Source organism: Capsicum annuum, chromosome 12, assembly GCF_002878395.1.
Source record: "Capsicum annuum cultivar UCD-10X-F1 chromosome 12, UCD10Xv1.1, whole genome shotgun sequence".
NCBI lineage: Eukaryota > Viridiplantae > Streptophyta > Magnoliopsida > Solanales > Solanaceae > Capsicum > Capsicum annuum.
In genome coordinates this window covers 130,597,819-130,619,417 of record NC_061122.1, presented here as the reverse complement: position 1 = coordinate 130,619,417, position 21,599 = coordinate 130,597,819, and the positions used below count along the sequence as shown (strand labels likewise).

Genomic DNA, 21,599 nt, shown 5'->3' with positions numbered 1-21,599 from the left:
AAATTTGAATACAAGTAAGTACATTTTCTATTAGTTTGATTTCTGATAAAAATAAATTCATTTACGTAAATGAAAAATAAAACCACCTTTAGTTGAGAAATTAAGTTACACTTTTAAAATGCTAACTTTTGTTATTACTTTTATATAATTTATTTTTAAAAAATAAATGCTCATATTAATTTATGTGTTTTAATTTTTTTGTCATGAATTAACTATTTAATATGATGTTCCAGATTTGATAGTAAATTCGTAACTTAAATATTATGGGTTCAAGTTTGAAATTCCACACCAACAATTCAATCTATTAGGTTTGGATTTATTATTTTCAAATATTCATTAAATTGTATAATATATGTACACAATTTAAGTCAATGTCATATAATTATTCTCTAATTATTTCTAAAAAAGATATATCGTTGATGAATTTGTTTCATCTAAACATGCAAATTAGATTTAATCAAATTTATAAAATAGATAAAATTCAAGTTGTGATAGCTTACTTATTTTATTAGAATTTGAGATGAGAATGTTTTGATCGTAAGAAAAAAAGTAATCGTATAGATAACGTTACATATTTATTAAAATATTTAATCGATAAAGTAAAAAAAAAAAACGTGACAACTAAAACACAAGAACCAACTCAAATGTTTAGAATGATAGGTTCTCATGTTGATAATGCTTTGATTGAAAAAATAAAATGTTAAAATCACCATAAATTTTAATATTGTAGCTTATAATATAATTAAATATTATGTGCACAATTACACATTAAAATTATTTTTCGTATAATAAATTTATGATTTTACGTTTTCAAGTAAAATTAATATTCAAGAATATTACATGCATTGTGGAAATCCTTCTGATTCCTAGGATTGGTTAATAATTTCTTTTAATCTGAGTAAAAATAAAAATAAAATAGAATATGAGATAAAATTATAGTTTGATAGATGCAAAAGTATTTAACTTGAATTTCAAATTATAACCATTTGTAACAGATTAGATTATTCTAGAATCTTCTTTTAATCTATATTTTATCTATTTTAGCATAATAAAGCTTATTTATTTTTTAATTTTGATATAATGAAGTAATTATATAGTATACATATTACTATTTATTAATTTTAAATAAAAAAATGAAAACAATGGAATAAAAATTAATATTATTATTGACAATTTGAAATTCTAAGTTGTAAACAATATAATAAAGAAAAATATAAAACATTAATCTTTTGCAATTACATAATTATTTATACTCATATAGATTTGATTAGGGATGGGAGAGTGATGGGTGAGGTGGAAGTAGGAGAGGTTCTTTTCCATATTTCACTCTTTTTTTTCTGACTTCGAGGGTATAATTTTTTATTTTTTTAAAAAAATTGAGGGTGGAGGTTATGGTGTGGAGATGAAATTGGAGGTAATGGGTGGAAGGTGTGGAGATGGAGGTGGAGGTGGGGGTGGAAAATTGTGGGTGGGTGGGAGTGTGTGTGTGTGTGTGTGTGTGTGTGTGTGTCTATATATATATATATATATATATAGAGAGAGAGAGAGAGAGAGAGAGAGTTGCTTGAGAGAGATATTTTAATGTGAAACTACTACAAATAATACATTATTATTATTCGTGCATCGCACGGGTACGTATACTAGTTTAGTTAAGGAAAAAATTCAAATAGCATACTTAAAACCATAATTATGAGATGTATAACAACACTTTCATAATTACTTAAAGTAGCAATTTGTATTTTGTATTTTAACAAACTGTTGCTATAAAAATACAAATACAAATCAATTTACTGTCCATATTTAACTGAAATTTGTTGAGGTAAATATGGTATAATTATCTTTGAATTAAATATGCAGATTTCTTTTCCATTTAAACCTCTTAAATCACGTGATTTCCGTTACTTGTTAACAACAATCAAAATTCAAAATTCATTTCCACAATAACGTGTTCATGCCAAAAAAATCAAAATCAAAATCTATTGAAGATTTTCTTTTCAATTTTTTTGAATTGAACAATCAGATTGAATTTCATCCATTACTGTTGTTGAATCAAATACAAGTGTATCTTCTTATGTTCAGTTTATTTGAATTCAACGATCAGTTTCTTCAAATCGAATCATTAATTTTATTGAATCAAATTTAACTGTAACTTTTTTGGACAATTTGTTCGAATTCAACCATCGATTACAAATTCAACAATCAGTATTGTTGAAGGTATTTTATCATAGTATTTTTTCTCATATAGACTTCTGCAAATTCAAAATCGTTATTAAACTTTTTTCGAATCGTTAAAGTTATTTCGTTCAATTTTTTTTGATCCATTAGTGATGCATCGTTCAAAATTTTTATGTCATTAATTTGTTTCTGAATAATTTGTAAATGAATTTCGAGTAAAAAGTAATGCAACAGTAAAGTGAACTGATTGAACAAAATAGTGATTAAAATCAGTTTTCAAGCTAATCAAATTCAAATTTATTGGAGTTTTGATTCTCGAAATTTGAGAGTATATTTGTATTTCTGGAACTTTGTTTATAGATATTTGGAATGTGTTCGATTATGGAGCTTGTTGCTTTGATTTTAGGACTAACGATGAATAAATAATGTGTAATTGCATTCTGGCTGAAAAATTTGATTGTGTTTATATTTTAAGTTTAACAAATATTTTGTAATTGTATTTTTGGCTGGTGTGTTTTGGTTGTGTAAGTATATACTGTTTATGTTTATAACTGTATAATTTTGTTTGAATTATTTTTGGGTAATTGTATATTGTAACTATTGCCAGCTTACAGATATGTATTTTTTGTATTTTTGGTGAAATAAGTTATAATGGCAAGCATCCCAGTTCTAGTGAATCACTCTGAAAGGTGGACGTATGAAAAAAGTTATGAAGAATACATTACTGATGCAATATTGTTGAGAACGACAACATCATACAATGATCTACACAATCTTTTGGCATGTCACATCAATGCGAGCAGGAAACGTATTCAAATTTGAAAGAAAAATACATATGTTCTTGCCGTGAAAATACATATATTTCGGGAATATGTATTTTAGCTAAATGTATTTGCTAAATGTAGTTGGCTAAATGTATTTATGAATTTAGCTAAATACATTTAGCTGTATAATCTATTAACACGTAGTAAAATACATATACGAAGAAGATTATGAATTCGGTATTATGTGATAATATCGTAAATAGATATATAAAGCAGCATATGTATTTGAAACCAAATGAACAAAGAGTAAAATACATATGTTGTTAACAACATATGTATTTTGTAGTTTTATTTGAAAACTGAATATGTATATATTGCAAATCTGCACAGTGCATATGTATTTTGAAGTTTAATCTGAATAGTGAATCAAATCATACTGAATATTGAAATAAAACACATACTATAAACTTATTGAAAACATATTCAACATAAAAAGCAGTAAAATACATATACGAAGCAAATTATGTATTCGAGATTATATGATAATATAGTAAAATAGATATATAAAGCAGCATATGTATTTGAAATCAAAAAAACAAAGAGTAAAATATATATGTTGTTAACTGCATATGTATTTTGAAGTTTAATGTGAAAACTGCATATGCATATATTGAAAATCTGCACAGTGCATATGTATATTGAATTTTAATCTGAACAGTAGACCAAATCATACTGAATACTAGAATAAAACATATATTATACACTTATAAAAAGCATAGTCAATACAAAAAACTAAAATGAACAACTTTCATTCACTTCAAAATTAGAAATTTTGATTAACTTCAAAACATAAAATAACAAAGAGTAAAATACATATGTTGTTAACTAAATATGTATTTTGAAGTTAACTCTGAATACTGCATATGTATATATGGCAAATCTGCACAGTGCATATGTATTTTGAAGTTAAATCTGAACACTGTATAAATCATACTGAACACTAGAAGAAAACACATACTATAAACTTATCAAAAACATATTCAACATAAAAGACTAAAGTGAATAGCTTTCATTCACTTCAAAATTAGTAACTTTGATACACTTCAAACCATAAAATAACTTTCTAAAATTTATATCGACATATAGTTAAATCTTGTCACTACAAGATGTAATAAAATCATCAACCATCAGACTTCAAGTACTTAGGCCTCAATTGTGCTTTGTCACCACTTTAAACTTTTGCTTCTTGTTTTCTCATACCGTAGTCCCTCAATAAAAATAGAGAAGTATATCTTGTACGAAGTATGCTGGGATTGAACTCAATCGAAGGAACGTCTTGACCCTAAGAAAGACGCTCTGCCTATGTTATCATGTACATTCCACAAAAAATACATATCAAATATTAAAAAAAAAAAAAAATATAGCCAAATGCCTCTTTAGGAGTAGTTCAAAGATAAATTTATTTTTCATACATGCAACTTAGCAAATTTATCTTACATATAAAATACGAATAAACATAGCAGCTTCACAAAAAATACAAATAAATACATATTAACCCAAATTGTATATTTAACCTATTATCTTCACATATCAGTTTTACTGAAATCCCTAAATACATATCAAATGAGCAGTAAATACATATTAGCTTCATGAAAAATACATATTAGCCCAAAGTTGATAAAAGCTTTACAAAAATACATCTTCCTCAATGTATTCTTCAGTTACATTAGCAGAAGAATTCTCAACATCGTCATCACCATTGCTTGACTCTGCAATTTCTTTTGCTTTTCTTTTTTTCTCATATTTTTTTATATTTTTGTCTTTTGAAGAAGTAGTTTTTTTCAATGATTTTTTTTAAATATCAGCCATCTTCACTAGGTCATTACAAAATTTAGATCTAAGCTCCTTCATACTCACAAATTTCTTCGACTATATAAAATTATAAACAACTTTAACTACTTCCTCTTGAGTTAATCCAAGACTAAAAAATTAGACAATAAATTAATAGGTGTTATACCTCTATTTGTTCGTGATTTTGGTGTAGGGATGTGCATCGATCGGTTCGATTCAATTTTACGTGCTATTGGTTCGGTTTATTGATTTTCGATTTTTAAATATGTAAAATCAATAACCAACTAATAAGATATTTTCTTATCGATTTTGGTTTAACCAATAAGAAAATGCTTATAAAATAGAAATAGTATCAACTAACATAAAAAAATGAAATCTTAATTACCGTCAAAACCTACATAATGCATTTTAGTTTACAAGAATTTTCAAACTTAAACTGAATGTTAGGAAAAAAATTGAATCCTAATTGTTGGAAGCTATAAATGCTTCAAGCTTTTTATTACGATAATAGCCGAACTTTATATTGTACCTATGTTGCCCTGAATAGGTTAATACTTTGTGAATCACTGAAATATGAATTAGTAATGCATATAAACTATATACGTGAATCACTGAATTATGAATTAGTAGTGCATATAAACTATTTACATACATAAATCTCTATATATAGAGAGAGAGAGATAAAAAGAGAGAAATTTAAATATATAACATAAATAGGATAAAACAATAACTTAGTGTATCCTTATTACCGATAAACCAATAAAATAAAACCGATACCGAATCGTTTACCCAATAAATTTTTTTATAAAACCAATAAAAAATCATTAACCCAATAACCCAATACCAATAACCCAATAGCATTTTTATCGATTCAATTTTTGCACAGCTCTATTTTGGTGTATGTTCAACCATTAAAGCATAAAAACTTAAAGTCAGAGTTGCTAATAGATTACAGTAAGAAAAAAAAAGAGAAACTGAAAATATGCAATAACTTAATTAATTAGTTACCTGAGAAAGAGGAACAATATCCTCATCAGATCATGCAATAAAGGTGAAAAAGCAATTTGATAACGAAGTGAATAAAGGGAAAAAAGTAATCTAATAATGGGTGAATAAAGGGAAAAGTAAAAATAAAATAAAGGAAAGAGAGGGAGAAAAGTGTGAAAAGGGGAGGTAACTTCTCTAAAGTGGAAAAAGTATGGGATAACTTTTAAAATAATGCTATTGTTGCTACACAGTATAATTTCATTAAAGTGTTGCTATTTTTTATAATGTAAGTCTTAGTTATGCTACTCTATGTAGTTTTTCCTTTAGTTAATACAATAAGCAATACAAGCTACAAAAATAACTAAAAATTACACAAATACACAACTTATATTTCTAATATTACAAAAAATCCCAACTCCCTAAACAAATTACAAAAATCTCAACATATACACAGAATGCTATGTATATGTCAGCTATGTTATGTATACTATTAGGGAGAGAAAGTAAAGTAATTAAAAAAAGGGAGAGAGTGTAATTACTACTAAAAGGGTTTGTATTTATGTTATTTATACCAAAAATAATACAAGAATTAAAATTGGGCCCTTAGTTAACCCATTTTCAAATCTGGACAGCATTGATTTGGGCCTATTTAAATGGCCTTTTTTCTGCCCTCTTTCAGTTGTGTATATCAGCTGTATATCACAGCTCAATTTCTTCACGTTTTCTCTGCATAATTGACGTATACGTGACTGAGAATCAGTCATATACGCCTCCTTTGATCCTCCAGCTGAATAATCAGCTTCTTTTTTCTCATATCTTGCCAAATATCTGTGTATATCTGCTGTATACTATGTATACCAGCAGATGTCTATGGTATATTGATCCATTTTGTGGACTTGGTATGGTCTTGACTCGATGAAAGTTGGATTTAACCCAACGAAATGCGAGGTATGGGAGTCCGAGGGACTCGGATGAATTCACATGGAAAAGAAACGTGAAAAAGATTAGCAGTCATTCATAGTATTTACAAAAACAAAGGAAAAATGCTTTCACAAAATGTATCGACAGGAAACTAACAGGATGAATTGCCTTAACAGCTAATCCAGCTTCTCAAATGTCAATTTATTCCTTCTACTTATTTTTGAGAATACAGGAAGCTAGGGGAAAAGCAAACAAGGGCGGTGGAAATTTGTAATAAATTTCACATAATAGCAATCTTGTTCCCAAAATAAAGCTAGCAGTAAGTGAAAAGGTCAACTAAAACTGTCCAAAACACACAAAAAGACTGCTTCATTTTAGTCATGGAAGGAAAATCAACTTGGTTTCACATTCTTTCCTCTCATGTCATTGAGGTGATAAACACATAGGCTAGGAAAGTAGGGAAAGTTACAGTAAACATAATATGAGATGAAACATCAATGTTCATCTGGAACTTTTCTAAGCTAGGAACTTCCAAAGATAAAAGCATATCGTGAATGCCCGTCTCTAGTTTAGTTCCTCTTAGTTTTGTCGAGCCCTTTGACACTATAAACCTAAAAGACTCGATAAGCTTCGTATCTTCCGAAAGGTATACAGATCAAATCAAGGCAAAAATTAATGAGACCAATTCAAGTAAACAATATTCTTTCGGACTCGAAGGATTCTTTAAAACGTAACTCTATGCTCTAGTCAAAGCTCATTTTAATCCAAGAAAAATTACAAGAGTGCAGTAACCTGTAAGTGGAGACTTCACATTTCTTCCCCACACCAAGTACCCAATCCGAAAGAAACATAATAGTTTTATTTTGCCCCAAAACAGAGAATAAAAAGAAAATCTCATCTTTGTTCATTTAAAAATTTCGAGCATGGGAGTAATCATAGAAGACCATCAAGGCTTAAAGATTTTCAACTTCACACATCTACAACAGAGTTTATACCTTCTCAAATTCAGGAGTTTTCACCAAAAATCAAACAACCATCATACATACACGACCAAACAATTTTCATCGTTACTATGAGATCATGATATAAAGAAAGAAAACGAGACTCTTACCTTCTTTGGATCAGCGACTAGGACTAAGAACTCTGGTCGGAACGACTTCCACCGCAGTTTCAATTCACCGTCGAGATTCAAACGATTTTGATGAATTCTTTGGGAGTTTTCCGAAAATATCTTGGTTACGTAGGGTTAGAGGTGCGCACCTCCAAAACCCTTACATTTTCCCCCAAGAATTGTCTCCTCCCCCATTTCTATCTCTCAACGGGTATTTATAAGGGATTTTCGGAATAATGTTTTGGGAGGGGGGGGGGGGGGGGGGGGGGAAACGAATAAGAAATTGAGGATGAAATATTTGAAATTCAAGCATGAAGCAATCGTGACCGTCCACATTCATACGAAATCGAATGGTTTTGAGGAAAATCTGGATTAATAGCTGATATTGTTGACTTGCTTTACTGTTGTTGCGTTGAAATTGTGGCTGTTATTGTTGTTGCTCAGACGGATTGCTGTAGTTGTTGATAATGTTGTCGGGTGCTGATATGGTGTTGTCGTCGATGTTGTTCGTTGTTGTGTCGGCTGTTGTGGATGATATTGTTGTGTGTTTTGCTGATTGTTGATGTTGCTGTTTGGGTCGGGTAAAAGGGGTAATAGGAATGTGGGCCGGGTCGGTGGGAAAATTGGGCTGAACGGTGCTGGAGTTATGTAATGGGCTGGTGTTTGGGGCGGGTCAGCTGGTTTTGCTGTTAATATTGGGCTGGCTGGAAAGGTTGGCCCAAGAAGATAGGAGAGGTTATTTTATGTTAATGAAATAGTCTTAAATGAGTAAATTCGGATAAAGCCGAGACGAAATTATCCTTTAATTAATTTAATGAATTTTTAAAATTTAATAATTTTAAAATAACTATTTAATGAAAAACAATTTTATTTTATTTCCTTTTTAATAATAATAAATAGAAATTAAGAAACTAATTATGTCATCAATTTCTTATTTTCAATCAATCTTGAGAAAAGTAGAATATTTGCAATTTAATCAAACTTTTCACTCTGAATAAATTTTAAAACATTTTATTTAACTGATAATTATATAATCATGTATAATTAAACACTAAATATATTAATTTCACCTAAATTCAAAAGGTAGGTTTAAAATTTATTTCAAAGTAATTAAAAATAAATATTTTAAAACTATTTCAAATTGAGAAATTCAAAACTAATTTGAAATGTGGAGGACAAAAATTAGGTGTCAACAATTAAGAGAGTTTAAGGAGTGATTTTTTTTTTTTTTTTTTACATAGCACATAAATGAGAAAAGTTTAATAGCATTGATGATGAAAGTTATTTAATATGACTATCTTTAATGTTCCGTATAATGTTAAGGTGAATTTTTAACCTTTTAAAAATAAAAAAATACAAAAAAAATATAGTATTTGAGGCTTCTAAGACATGCCACATAGGATGTATTAAGAGTCTCTTATATATATATAGAGAGAGAGAGAGGATATGAAAAAATTACGTAAAGAATGACTAGTTACTACTGTTGTTATTATTTATTTCTTCCATTAATAAATCTTCTCAACTGATATTCCATTAATATGACAAATTATAATAGCTAATCATTGTATAACTAGTAGTTTTATTAAAATATATTATGTTATGATTTTTGAATAATGCATTATATCGTTCATTATAAAAATGATCATTTGTGTCAAACTTATGAGTATTTTTAATAGTTTTTAGACCTTATGGTATAAATCATGTTTCATATTTTTTTTTTTATTTTTTTTTAGAAAAGAGTGAAATATGTTTTCCCAAAATCATAGCCATACACATATTGAAGCTTCAAACCAAACTTCAACCTAATCTAATTTTTTAAAAATATTTAAGAATCTATGATCAAAGACTAGCTTAGGGTCTTCCTTATCATTTTCTTGTTACACAAGAAGTTCGGACAAGACGAAAACATTTTTTATTACACTTGAACAATCATATCTGAAGATATGCTTCTATTTAATTTTTTGTTATATTTTAACGTTGTGATGTCGGTGAAAATCAACACACATGTTATTTAATTGTACAAAGTTTTACCATAACAAAAGAAAAGTAGAAATTTCAATGGGTTAGATTTAAAAAATTTATTAAAGGAATAAAACAAGCAAATAATGAAAAAAAATAGTATAATTTAAAATACAATTAAAACAAGCAAATAATGAAAGAATAATAAATAGTACTTAAATTACTTTACTAGAGGTTGTCCTTTCAGCTTGCCGATCAAGCCCCTTTTTTATATATTATTATTATTATTATTTAAAATTTATTTGTCTTATTTTTTTTATCTATTATGTATTTAAAAAGTAATAAAAGTTATTATAAATTACAATAATTAACGGATTAAGATATTTTAAGAACATAAAAAAATTGGTCACTCTTAAAATTTTATCAGCCACATAACATAGGACAGAGGAAGTAAAATTTATTATTTAAAATAACGTAAAAAAATATAATAAATTACAATAATTAACAATTTAAAATATTATAGACAGATAATCATAGAAGTGGCTTGAGAAGCAGCTAGAAGTTGTCCCCCCAGATTGCAGACCAAACCCACTTTTTTATATATATTATTATTTTTCTTCATTTTAATTTATTTATCTTATTTTTATCTGTTATGTATTTAAAAGTTACATAAAAGTTAATATATATTACAATAATTAATGGTTTAAGATATTTGAAGGACATTAAAAAGTTTTTTCACTCTCAAAATTATATCAGTCACATAACTTGGGATAGAGAAGGTAACATATATTATTTTAAAACAACGTAGAAAAATCATAAATCACAATAGTTAACAACTTAAAATATGATCAACATATAAAAAATTTGATTCTCCATATACTATCACAATCACATAATTGGGATATGAGTAACACATACTATCTGGAAATTATGTAAAAATATTATAATTGCAATAATTAACAACTTAAAATATTTAAAGACCATACAAACATCTACAAATCATAGTGACACATAAATTCAAACAATGAAAGTAACATATATTATCTTAAAATTATATAAAAAGTATTGTATATCATTAAAAACTTAAAATATTTAAAGATCGTGCAAAAAAAATTACTTGACTCTTCAAAATTTATTTATATCATATAAATTAAAATCAAAAAATAAAATATGCAAACACAGACTCTTTATGTCCAGTTAATAAAATACTAGAGACACCAACACATGCCCCCCACTCCCTAGGTAGATCCAATTCTAGAAGAAGAAAGGAAAAAAAAAGAAGAAAAAAGATAGTAGAATTTTAACCCCCAACATTAGCCAGAGGACACACAATAACCATCACATCACTCTCTAGTATCTCAATTCTTCCTTCTCTGGGTAAGACATGTCAAAATAATTTGTTTTCAATTTTCATGATGGAATTATTTGTTGAAGACAACTGAATATGTCAAATTAGAATGAATAGAAATAAATATATCTAATAATTTGAGTTATTCAAAAATTTGTTATCAGTCGAAATTTATTCAAAGTTATACACAAAAAAACTTTTTAGTAATGATTGATCCAAGAGTTCTGATAAGGAATTCAAAAGACAATAAATTAAAAAAAATATTTATTAAAAAGAGCATCGATATAATCTATATCTCTATTTATATCTATATTTATAATTTATATCTATAATCTATAATATATTAAAAGTGTGAATGACCTTAGAAATATCGTTTGAACTTTTTGTCCTTCACTAAAAGTCTTTACTTTAAACAAAATCGTCTTTTTACTTTTTTTTTTAAATATTTAATAGCTGAAAATTAATTAAATATATTTATGATAAACCTTTCCTTATTAGAGTCATCAGAATTAATGACAACAATATTTTTTTCATTAGTTTAAAAATTCTAAATCAACTAAATTTGATTTTAAGAAATTTAAAAAGTCTATAAATCTACATCTACAATATATTAAATCCATAAACCACTTGAAACTTCTAATAATAAAATATACATGTGCTTACAATAAAATATATGTTTTGAACTTCATTAAAAACCTTTGTAATAGATAAAATCGTCTAGTTTTAAATAATTAATCAAAAGTTACACGTGCGAGGCACGTGCGACTAAACTAGTTATATTAAAAGTGTGAAGGGCCTTAAAAATATTGTTTGGTTTTTTTGTCCTTCATTAAAAATTTGTGCTTTAGACAAAATCGTCTTTTCACCTCTTTCCTTAATTTTTATTTAATTATTTTTATAATATCGGCTCTTAAAATATAAGATAAGAAAAAAAAAAGTAAGCAATCCTTAATTATATGGATAAGTTGAAAATATATTGTAAAAATGTATTATACTCCCAATATATATGGAAAAGAAAATTTTTAAAAGGTTGAAATCAATTAAACTTGATTACAGAAAGTTGTCATTTGAATCACATACGAATTACACTCCTGCAATCTACGCTTTTATTAGTAATCACGCATAAGAAAAATGCTATATTGCTATCTTGAACTATATGCGAAAAAGTTGAGACACACCTGAACTTTAGGAGAGTTCTATTACCCCTGTACTAATTAAGATCGTATTTTTGACAACCTTAGTGCCTATGTGGCACAAACGTGTGCCTACGTGAACCCTTTAATGTGTTGTGCCACATAGGCGCTAAGGTTATAAAAAATACGGTTTTAATTAGTCCGGAGGGGGGTAATAGGACCCTTCTAAAGTTCGGGTGTGTCTCAACCTTTTCACGTATAGTTCAAGGTGGTAATAGAGTATTTTCTCTTTTTCTTATTTGCGTTAAATAAATGACCCAATTAAAATACTTAATTTTTTTTTCTAATTATATAAATTTGCCAATTATTTTTAACTATGCCAATCTCTCTCTTTAGTGTAAACGAATTGTAAATTTTCTGTTTTGATGTGATGTGGACATATGGTAGAATACTTATTTGTTTCAACTTTTGTGTGGGCAAATATAACTGTTTTTCAATAATTTTTGTTTATATGTATCACAAACAAATATGACTTTGATAAATTTTTGTTAGGTTATTCTTTAGTTTGATTAATTATTATATATTAGATGTGCTAGTAGAACTTTTCTTGAATGTCAGTGTATGCTCTCAATCGACCCCACTCATGTTTTATCTTGAATTTATAAATTAATTTTGTGTGATTTCATTATGTAGGGCATACATAAAAAATGTTACACTTCGAATTTCTAAGATATGACTTGACAAAGAAAGTTGCACTCCGAATGTCCCCAACAAGTTTTTTCTTTTTCTTATTGCAGTAACCAAGTTAGTGAATCCTACCCTCAACAAGAATCAACAATAAACTTGGAATCCTTGCCTTTTCAGTTTCTATCAAAATGATTTCGACTTGCAACTATTTTTTTAATAAGGTGGTAGAGACCCTCGAGAATCAAAGAAGCAAGTCCATGAGCCTTCAAAATTCTGAGAATCGTGCTACCGGATCTATTTTTCACCTGAGTAATGCAATGGGAATCACAAAGAATAACACCAATTTACGAAGGTGTTAAACCTTCTTTTTGGCAAACTTGCTGATGTTATCTTTGACAACTACAACAACAACATACCAAGTGTATTTTCATAAAGTGAGGTTTGAGGAGGGTAAAGTGTACACCACTACCTTGAATAAAGTAAAGAGACTATTTTCGATAGATCCTCGGCTCAGAAAATATTTTTAACCAACTTGGTGGAGTCACTACTAAAAAAATGCAAAAAAGCGACGACCAACATCGTTTTTTTGGACAAAAGCAACGAAAATCCGTCGCTTTTTTTTCCGTCTCAAAAAGGGGCATTGGTTTTTGAAAACGACGGTCTGCGTTGTTATTTTTTCGACAGACAACGTCGCTTTTAGGGAGAAAAAAATTTTACTTATTTTTTTGAAAACCGACGTTGTGCGTCGATTTTTGTTCTTCAGTGAAGAATACATGATGAATAAAAAACGACAGACATCGTCGATTTATTAAAAAAAAAGTTTTTTTTCCAGAAAAATTGACATTGTCCGTCGTAATTTGAGAAAAATAAAATATATTTTTCTTAAAAGCGACGTTGGTCGTCACTTTTTTGTTCTCCATAATAAATAAAAAGCGACGGTCATCGTCGTTAATCTTTAAAAAAAATTACCGATTTAAAAAGCGATGCAAAGCGTCGTATTTCTAGAAATATATTTAAAAAAAGCGACGGCCAAAAGATACCCTGTCCTTCGCTTTTTTGTATTTTTTTGGAATACAAATATTTGTATTTTCTACATCCCACCTCCCAAATAAATACAGTTTAATATATACGTTATGCAACAGACATTACTAATCATACAAAGTACTACATCATCAAAACATTTAAGTAATTCAAATCATCAACGCTTCAACAACATCCAAAACACTAATTCAATATTCAAAAACACTTAACAGGTAATTCAAAAACATTCAAAACACTTAAGTCTTTAAGCTTTTTAATTCAAAGTTAAAAGTTAAGTTCAAACATTAATGTCTAAAAAAAGTCTAGAAGCAAATCCAACTAACACTAAGGAGTAGGGTCAACAAACTCATCACTTTCTGTTTCTTCTTTGCTACTTGAATCGGGAGATGGAGAACGGTGACGATGGTGACTCATGCTAACAACTTGCTTCTTGAGTTCCTCGACAGTTTTGCTCATGACTTCATTTTGAGCAACGGACTGTGCGAAGGCCCGTGAAAGATCTGTAATCTGCTGCGACAAAGCAACAAGCTGAACACCGTCAATCGCCTCAACCTGGCGCGAGGAACCAATACCAACCCATCCAGCACGAAGACGTCGTAACTCATTTTGAGAACCAAACCCATAGCTTTTCCCCTTTTTTTCCTCCCACCACTTTTTCGATCCAAATTTTATTTGATTCCTCCTGTGTAGGCTCGGTTGAACCAAATTCAGACAAGTAGCATATAAATTCATTCTGTATATTAAAAAAAACACATTAGTAAATTTTACTGAATTTTAAAAAAGACAAGGATATGAAAGAATGTTGTGTTTTATGTTCTTCCCAGTAACATTATTAAGAGTCAAAACAAACACTAAAGCATAAATCTAAAAGATGATTGTGGAATTGGACAACAGCATAAATACAATGCATATAAGCTCCCTGCAGATCCGCTAGTAGGAACCTTTGGTAGAATAGTATCAAGTAAAAGTATTCTAATAACTGATAAAATATCTCTAGCAAGTGATGGTCCAGGTAAATCCCTTATACAAATAACAAGGTGGTTGTGTTCTGTAACGCCATATATATAACGAGAAGATGTTTAGTCTTTTTCCTAGCTATTTTTAAGTTGAAATTCCCCCTGAGATATGTAGGAACATGTACTTAGCTAACAGACTATTCTATAAGCATTTCTGTGCAAGAGGAAAAAAGAAAAAACAAACTTTCCGTGGTTTTTAAACATGAAACTGGAAATAACTTCAAATATTTAGTGTATGTTGCCAGCATTTCTAGGAAGTCATAACTCTTTAATATTGATTACCGTGATGTACCTACTGGGATTAAGCAGGTCAACCAACTAGGCATATTATAGTTTTTTTATAACCGTGGTGTTCGGGCCAGCTTACGCGCACCTTGACTAATTCCACGGGATACATGCCGCGTCCCACCAGCAACAGACATATTATAGTTTCAAAAAGTAAGTTTTCTAGGTTTTTGCCTATATGCACCTAACACAATTTTTCTGGTATTGGACTCTTATATACCTAAGACAGAACATTTCATTTTTTGCATTTGATATGTAGACAGTTGAAGAAATATACAAGGTTGCTTCAATATCACTCAGTCCAAATGTACCTAGACAGATATTTGTAAATCTTACATGTCTCCTCCGGATAATGTTATGTGCTTTAAATTAGCAACATCATTTTCTATACCAATCAACTTAGTAATGTCCTGTTCATTTGGGTCTTACAAATAGGGCTAATGATGAACTGATACAAGAAAACCAAGGAACACACGGAATTGGCTCAAAACAGTCCAAACACACTCCAAAAATAGTCCACTAATTTAAAGAATCGAGGACCCTTTTGAAGACCACTCTTGGATTTAAGAATGAAATACAAGAAGGATAATATAACTAGGTGTTTGACACCCTTTGCAGCCAATAACAAACTAAGTTAACAATACAAGATGAAACAACAATGAGAACAACAACAACAACAATAAACACGGTTTCACAATACAAGAGGCAAAACGAATACAAGATTACAAAAGAAAAAAGATAGATAGATAGACCATATAAAGGTATAATATTAAGAACTTAATAATGGTAACTCTTGGACCCTTAACACTACATACAACAATAAACCTATCTCTTACAAAGACACAAGATCGGAATCCACCTCCCAAGCATCAATGTTTCCAAGCAAATGCAAACACAAGTGATTCTACACTTGTCTAAGCCCTAATTTCGATTTTGGGTGCCTCAAGAAAAGAGGACTTATGTTTCTTTGTCTTGTAAGGCTTACGATTTCATTCATCAACTAAGTCTAAAACCCTACAATGTTCCTTTTATAGCTATTACAAAATATAAGTTAAAATGACCAAAAGGCCCTTCAAAGAGTGGGCACCCATCTAGTGTAATTTATGGGTTGATTTGGGTTCATTTTGGGCCTCTTTTACACTTCAATTGCACATGCCAAGGCTCGGGTCCAACACGCACTCTCCTAAGTCCATATCCATGATTATTCCCGTATCATCCTCTCCATCTTGAGAGGAATTTGTCCATAAATTCACGACTTCACCTCGTTCAATTGGCCACTTCAAAGGAAACCTACTCAAAACAATCCCCAAACAAGTCACAAAAATAAGTCAAAACAGTCCACAAAATCATGAAGAATCCGAGGGCTCAATAACAACAAGTCTCGGCCATTATCTTCATTTTGAACCTCGGCTTCCTCTCCATCTTGAGCCTTGTCTTCAATCTCATCCGAAATAAGTCTCCTACCATCATACAAGTATTATAGTAGTCTCCATATCCTTCATGTTCATTTCTACCATACTCCTCTACATGGATATATCAATTTGGTGTAGTGGAGTTTCGATTAAGAGGAATGATTTGGTAAGGGGGGCTTCGGTTGTGGAGCTTGGCTGGGAGGAAATTGGCTTCTAAGTCCCTCTTATTGGACTTGATAGAATTGAAGGGGAAGTTACTCATTTAGGTCTCGGGTTTGAGGACATTTGTTGGCTTGGCTTATGTCTATGTCATTTAGTGGTGGTCTTGGAGGGTTGATCGTTTGAGGTAAAGCTTTGGGAGTAGAAACATGAGAGTTCTTTCGACTCTCCACTCTATCCAACCTCTCAAGTATAGTAGATATATCCGAGCCCAATTTGTCAAGACCCACATTCGTCTTAGCTATTTATCGGGCAATAGCATCAAGGTCGGCCAAAATGGTGTCCATTATGGCAAAGGAGTTACCTACAAAATAGAAAACATATTAGTTGTACAAAAACATCCTCACTCTCTATTTTATTTCTTGTCTCTCGGATCCCTCACACTCAATCCCACAAGTGTTGTAAGCTTGCTTGTACTCCGAGAGTTGTTGAGAAGTGAATCAGTGTGTACAATGACTCAAAAGAATGAAACACACAAAGGAACGTAAACACACATAAAAAAATACGATTTCAAACTAACTCACAATCTAGTAATTGGTTACTAGCTTGTACGTTAGTATGGGAGTCAACAAACGAAACTAAATACACAAAATGAAACTAAAAGATCAAAATTTGAGCTTAAAATTTGTTAGTGAATAGTAATTGGTGATGCGGCAGTCCATGATTGTCCTCGGTTCTCAACAATTTTATTTTCCAAATTTGGAAGTCTTGATCAATTCTATAATTTTTTACTTTGGTGAAAATAGTTCAATGAAGGGAAATACAAACTAGTCTTTGGAATTCAAATTTCAAGACTCAGAAGTCTTTGACTAGACTTGTACTTTTTCTTAAGACATGGACCCTTGTTTTATGGAAAATTGGAGGAGATATAATGTAAAGTCTTTTAGTAGTTGGAGGTCTTTCAAGACTTAATAAGTACTACACCTTGTTTTTCACCTTTTTAAGATCTAAGTTCACTTTAATACTAACAAGGTGATGAGTATGATGAAGAACTTCAAGAACACAACAACCACAACAAGAACAACCAACAACAATCTCCCAATAACAACAAGTCCACCAAAACAAGGTCAACAATCTCACGGCTAAGACCACAAGGATAGCAACAACAACCGACTAAGTCCCCTTTATGTTGTGTTTTCGATTTTACAAAAGGTGAAGGGTGTGATGAACAACAAGAATACAACAACCTTTCAAGATCTACAACACCATCACAATACAAGGCCTTCAACTCGGTCAAGTCTAGAACAACAAGAACATCCATTCGGCCACACTTTGTTCACAACAACAATATTAACAATTCAAGCTCAAGTTTGGATCGACTCGAAGTGTTAGTGAGGAACAAAAATAGTGAGGAACAAAAGTAACACTACAAACACACAAGACAAGTAAAATACTCCTAGACCTAAACTCAAGAACAAATCTCGGCCAAGAACACCACAAGAACACAATTTCGGCCAAGACAACAACAATGGACAGATTGTAATTTTTCTGAATTTTTCAGCTTTTCAATATTTTTTTTTAATTTTCTAACAAGCAAGCCCAAGATTGATCTTGTAGGAACAAGATCAAGCCATGTTTTGATACTAAATGATACAAGAAAACCAAGGAACACACAAAATTGGCTCAAAACAGTCCAAACATACTCCAAAAATAGTCCACTAATTCAAAGAATCGAGGACCTTTTGAAGACCACTCTCGGATTCAAGAATGAAATACAAGAAGGACAATATAACTAGGCGTTTGGCACCCTTTGCAGCAAATAACAAACTAAGTTAACAACACAAGATGAAACAACAATGAGAAGAAGAACAACAACAATAACAAAAATGGCTTCACAATACAAGATACAAAACAGATACAAGATTACAAAAGAAAAAAGATAGATAGATAGACCACATGAAGGTATAATATTAAGAACTCAATAATGGTAACTATTGGACCCTTAACACTACACACAACAATAAACCTATCTCTTACAAAGACACAAGATCGGAATCCACCTCCCAAGCATCAATGTTTCCAAGCAAATACAAACACAAGTGATTCTACACTTATCTAAGCCCTAATTTTGGTTTTGGGTGCCTCAAGGAAAGAGAACTTGTGTTTCTTTGTCTTGTAAGACTTATAATTTCATTCATCAACTAAGTCTAAAACCCTACAATGTTTCTTTTATAGCTATTACAAAATATAAGTTAAAATGACCAAAAGGCCCTTCAAAGAGTGGGCACCTATCTAGTGTAATTTATGGGCTGATTTAGGTGCATTTTGGGCCTCTTTTACACTTCAATTGCACATGCCAAGGCTCGGGTCCAACACGCACTCTCCTAAGTCCATATCTGTGATTATTCTCATATCATGAACCCCCTAAACCTGGAGATATCTCATATGACCAATTTGTCAGAGAGAGGTATGACTGCTGAAAAGCCCATGAAATTCTTGAACTTTTTTATGAATTGATAAATTGGCACAAAAGAAAAAAATCTTTTTTCTTCAATGGGGTTCTGGATATGGACTTTGAAACTATGTGGTCCCTGAGTATCTTCTATCTAACTAACGAGTTCTAAGAAAGCTTAAAGTACGTCACAGGTTCGACCATGCCATAGATAAATACCTGCCATAAGTAAAGGGTAGAAGAGTGGATCCATTATCTATCAGGTTTCAAACCTTTTGCTACAAGTCCTTGGGAATTTCTCAGTAATCAAAAAAGGAAAAAAAAAAAAGAGAAAGTTTAAAGATATAAATACATCTATGACTTTATCACCCATTAGTATGAGAATATTCAAATAAGCAGAACCATTAGAATACGCGTAATCAATATCTGACCTCTTATGGAAATATATATCCTATAAGAAAACCATGTTAAGTATGAGAACTGATATATAGATATTGCAACTTCTTACCCAACACGCGAACTAATGGAAGCCGTAGATTTCATTACATATTTCCAAATCCAACTGTGTTTAGCTCATTGTTGTGTTTACAGGGGCAACATCAAGATAGGATGGCAAGAGGTAAAGAGGAGTATAGCGTTCTTTTACTCTATTGTGTCAACAGGTACAGAATCTTTTTCTATTTGCTAGTTTTTATTGATATCTGATATCTTCTTATACGTCATTTGGATACAACAATTTTAATAGTATGAACTTACAAGCTATGTTGAAATGCAGGAAATGTACTACTCAACCAGAAGACAACAGTTCTTGATCGATCAAGGTTATGGCTTTAAGGGACTATCTCTCGGCACCTTAAAGAGGAATAAAAGTGCATATTGAATCACCACTGAATAAATACCCATGTGACCAAAAACCAAATCCTTGGAACCTTAAGAACTATACGGGTTACTTGCTAGTCGATAACAAAAGGTAGCCAACAGGAGAATGATATAGCGAATTAAATATAAAGGTATAACAGAGTAAAATATAAAAAGAAGTCTTACATTGGCATTTTTAGCCCTGGGCTTAACCCACACATCCGGTTCTAACTCATTCATTTTTTTCAGCAGATGTGTTCATCTGAAGACCTCAAGTCGAGTCGGTTCACGACCCAAGTCCTTTTCCTACAAACAAAAAAGTAAATAAGCACAATCAAGTATTATTTAATGAACTTTATATAAAAACATAAAGTAAAACCTAAGGTTACTACATACCATTTCTAGAACTATGACCCCAACACTCTTTGCACCTCCGGTGTGCAATGAGCCACCTTTTAGACTGGCTCTAGCTTTACTATTTTGCTCAGAGATTGCCTTATATTCAAAAGATTCACAATAAATACACAAGTCATCATATACGGTTTTGAGAAGCCATTGTGCAACATTGCCTGTACATCTAACACGTTCAAGCCAATTGCGTAGCTTTGCACCAGCATTCCTCTCAAAAATAGTGGATATAACTCTATTATGTTTTTTCAACCAAGTACACATTGTCTGAAAATCAAGTGAGTAGTGTTATATGATATATATATATACACACACACACAAGCATATAGAAATATACATTACTATTAAAGTTAACCAAATAATGATTAAATCTAGTATACCTTGAACTCTTCAAACATAGCTTGTCTATGGTCTTCTGGAATCTCCGACCAACTGTACCAAGGTTGTGAAAAAAGCCTCATAACGCTCTCTCTCACTGCCTTATTAACTTCTTTTGATGCGGGATGCCACCTGTAAAAGAACAAAATAATTATGTAAAGCACTTAGCACTTATATTATTGTTGTTGTTTTTGTCTAGTGAACAAATCCTCCTCTAATTTAACTGTCTACAAAATCGATCTAGTACATCAAAAAAATCCCTAGACAACATTTACTACAAAGTTATACGTCATGTCACGTGACAGTACTGACGTAACAAAATAAATATGTATGCATGAATATTTTATTAATGAAAAATAAACTTATGAATTAAAAAATAAACTTACGTAGATCCATCAGGCTCGATGAAGACTCTACCAAGCATGTCCTTATCTCCAGGAATAAGACCAATCAAATGTGCATCAGTTTTATCTGCTACAAGTGGAGGTGGAGGTGGAGGTGGAGGTGCAGATCTAGATGAGGATGCTACCCCTGGGAGTACCCAAGAATCGTTAACTGGGGGAGTAGATGTTTGGACATCAGAGTCAGAGTTATCTCTCAGCCGCAATCCTGAGAGGTGGGGGGATGAACCGCGAGGGGATGTAGTACCAGATG

General features: G+C 30.7%; 1 protein-coding gene across 1 annotated transcript; it reads right to left on the bottom strand.

Moving 5' to 3' along the window:
• Positions 1 to 14,266: 14,266 nt before the first annotated feature.
• LOC124889237 lies at positions 14,267 to 21,000 on the bottom strand. Its single transcript, XM_047400401.1, has 2 exons — positions 20,948 to 21,000; positions 14,267 to 14,710 (listed from the first exon to the last, which is right to left on the bottom strand). The coding sequence occupies exon 2, from the start codon at positions 14,707 to 14,709 to the stop codon at positions 14,302 to 14,304; it is 408 nt and encodes a 135-aa protein (XP_047256357.1). The 5' UTR covers position 14,710; positions 20,948 to 21,000; the 3' UTR covers positions 14,267 to 14,301.
• Positions 21,001 to 21,599: the final 599 nt, after the last annotated feature.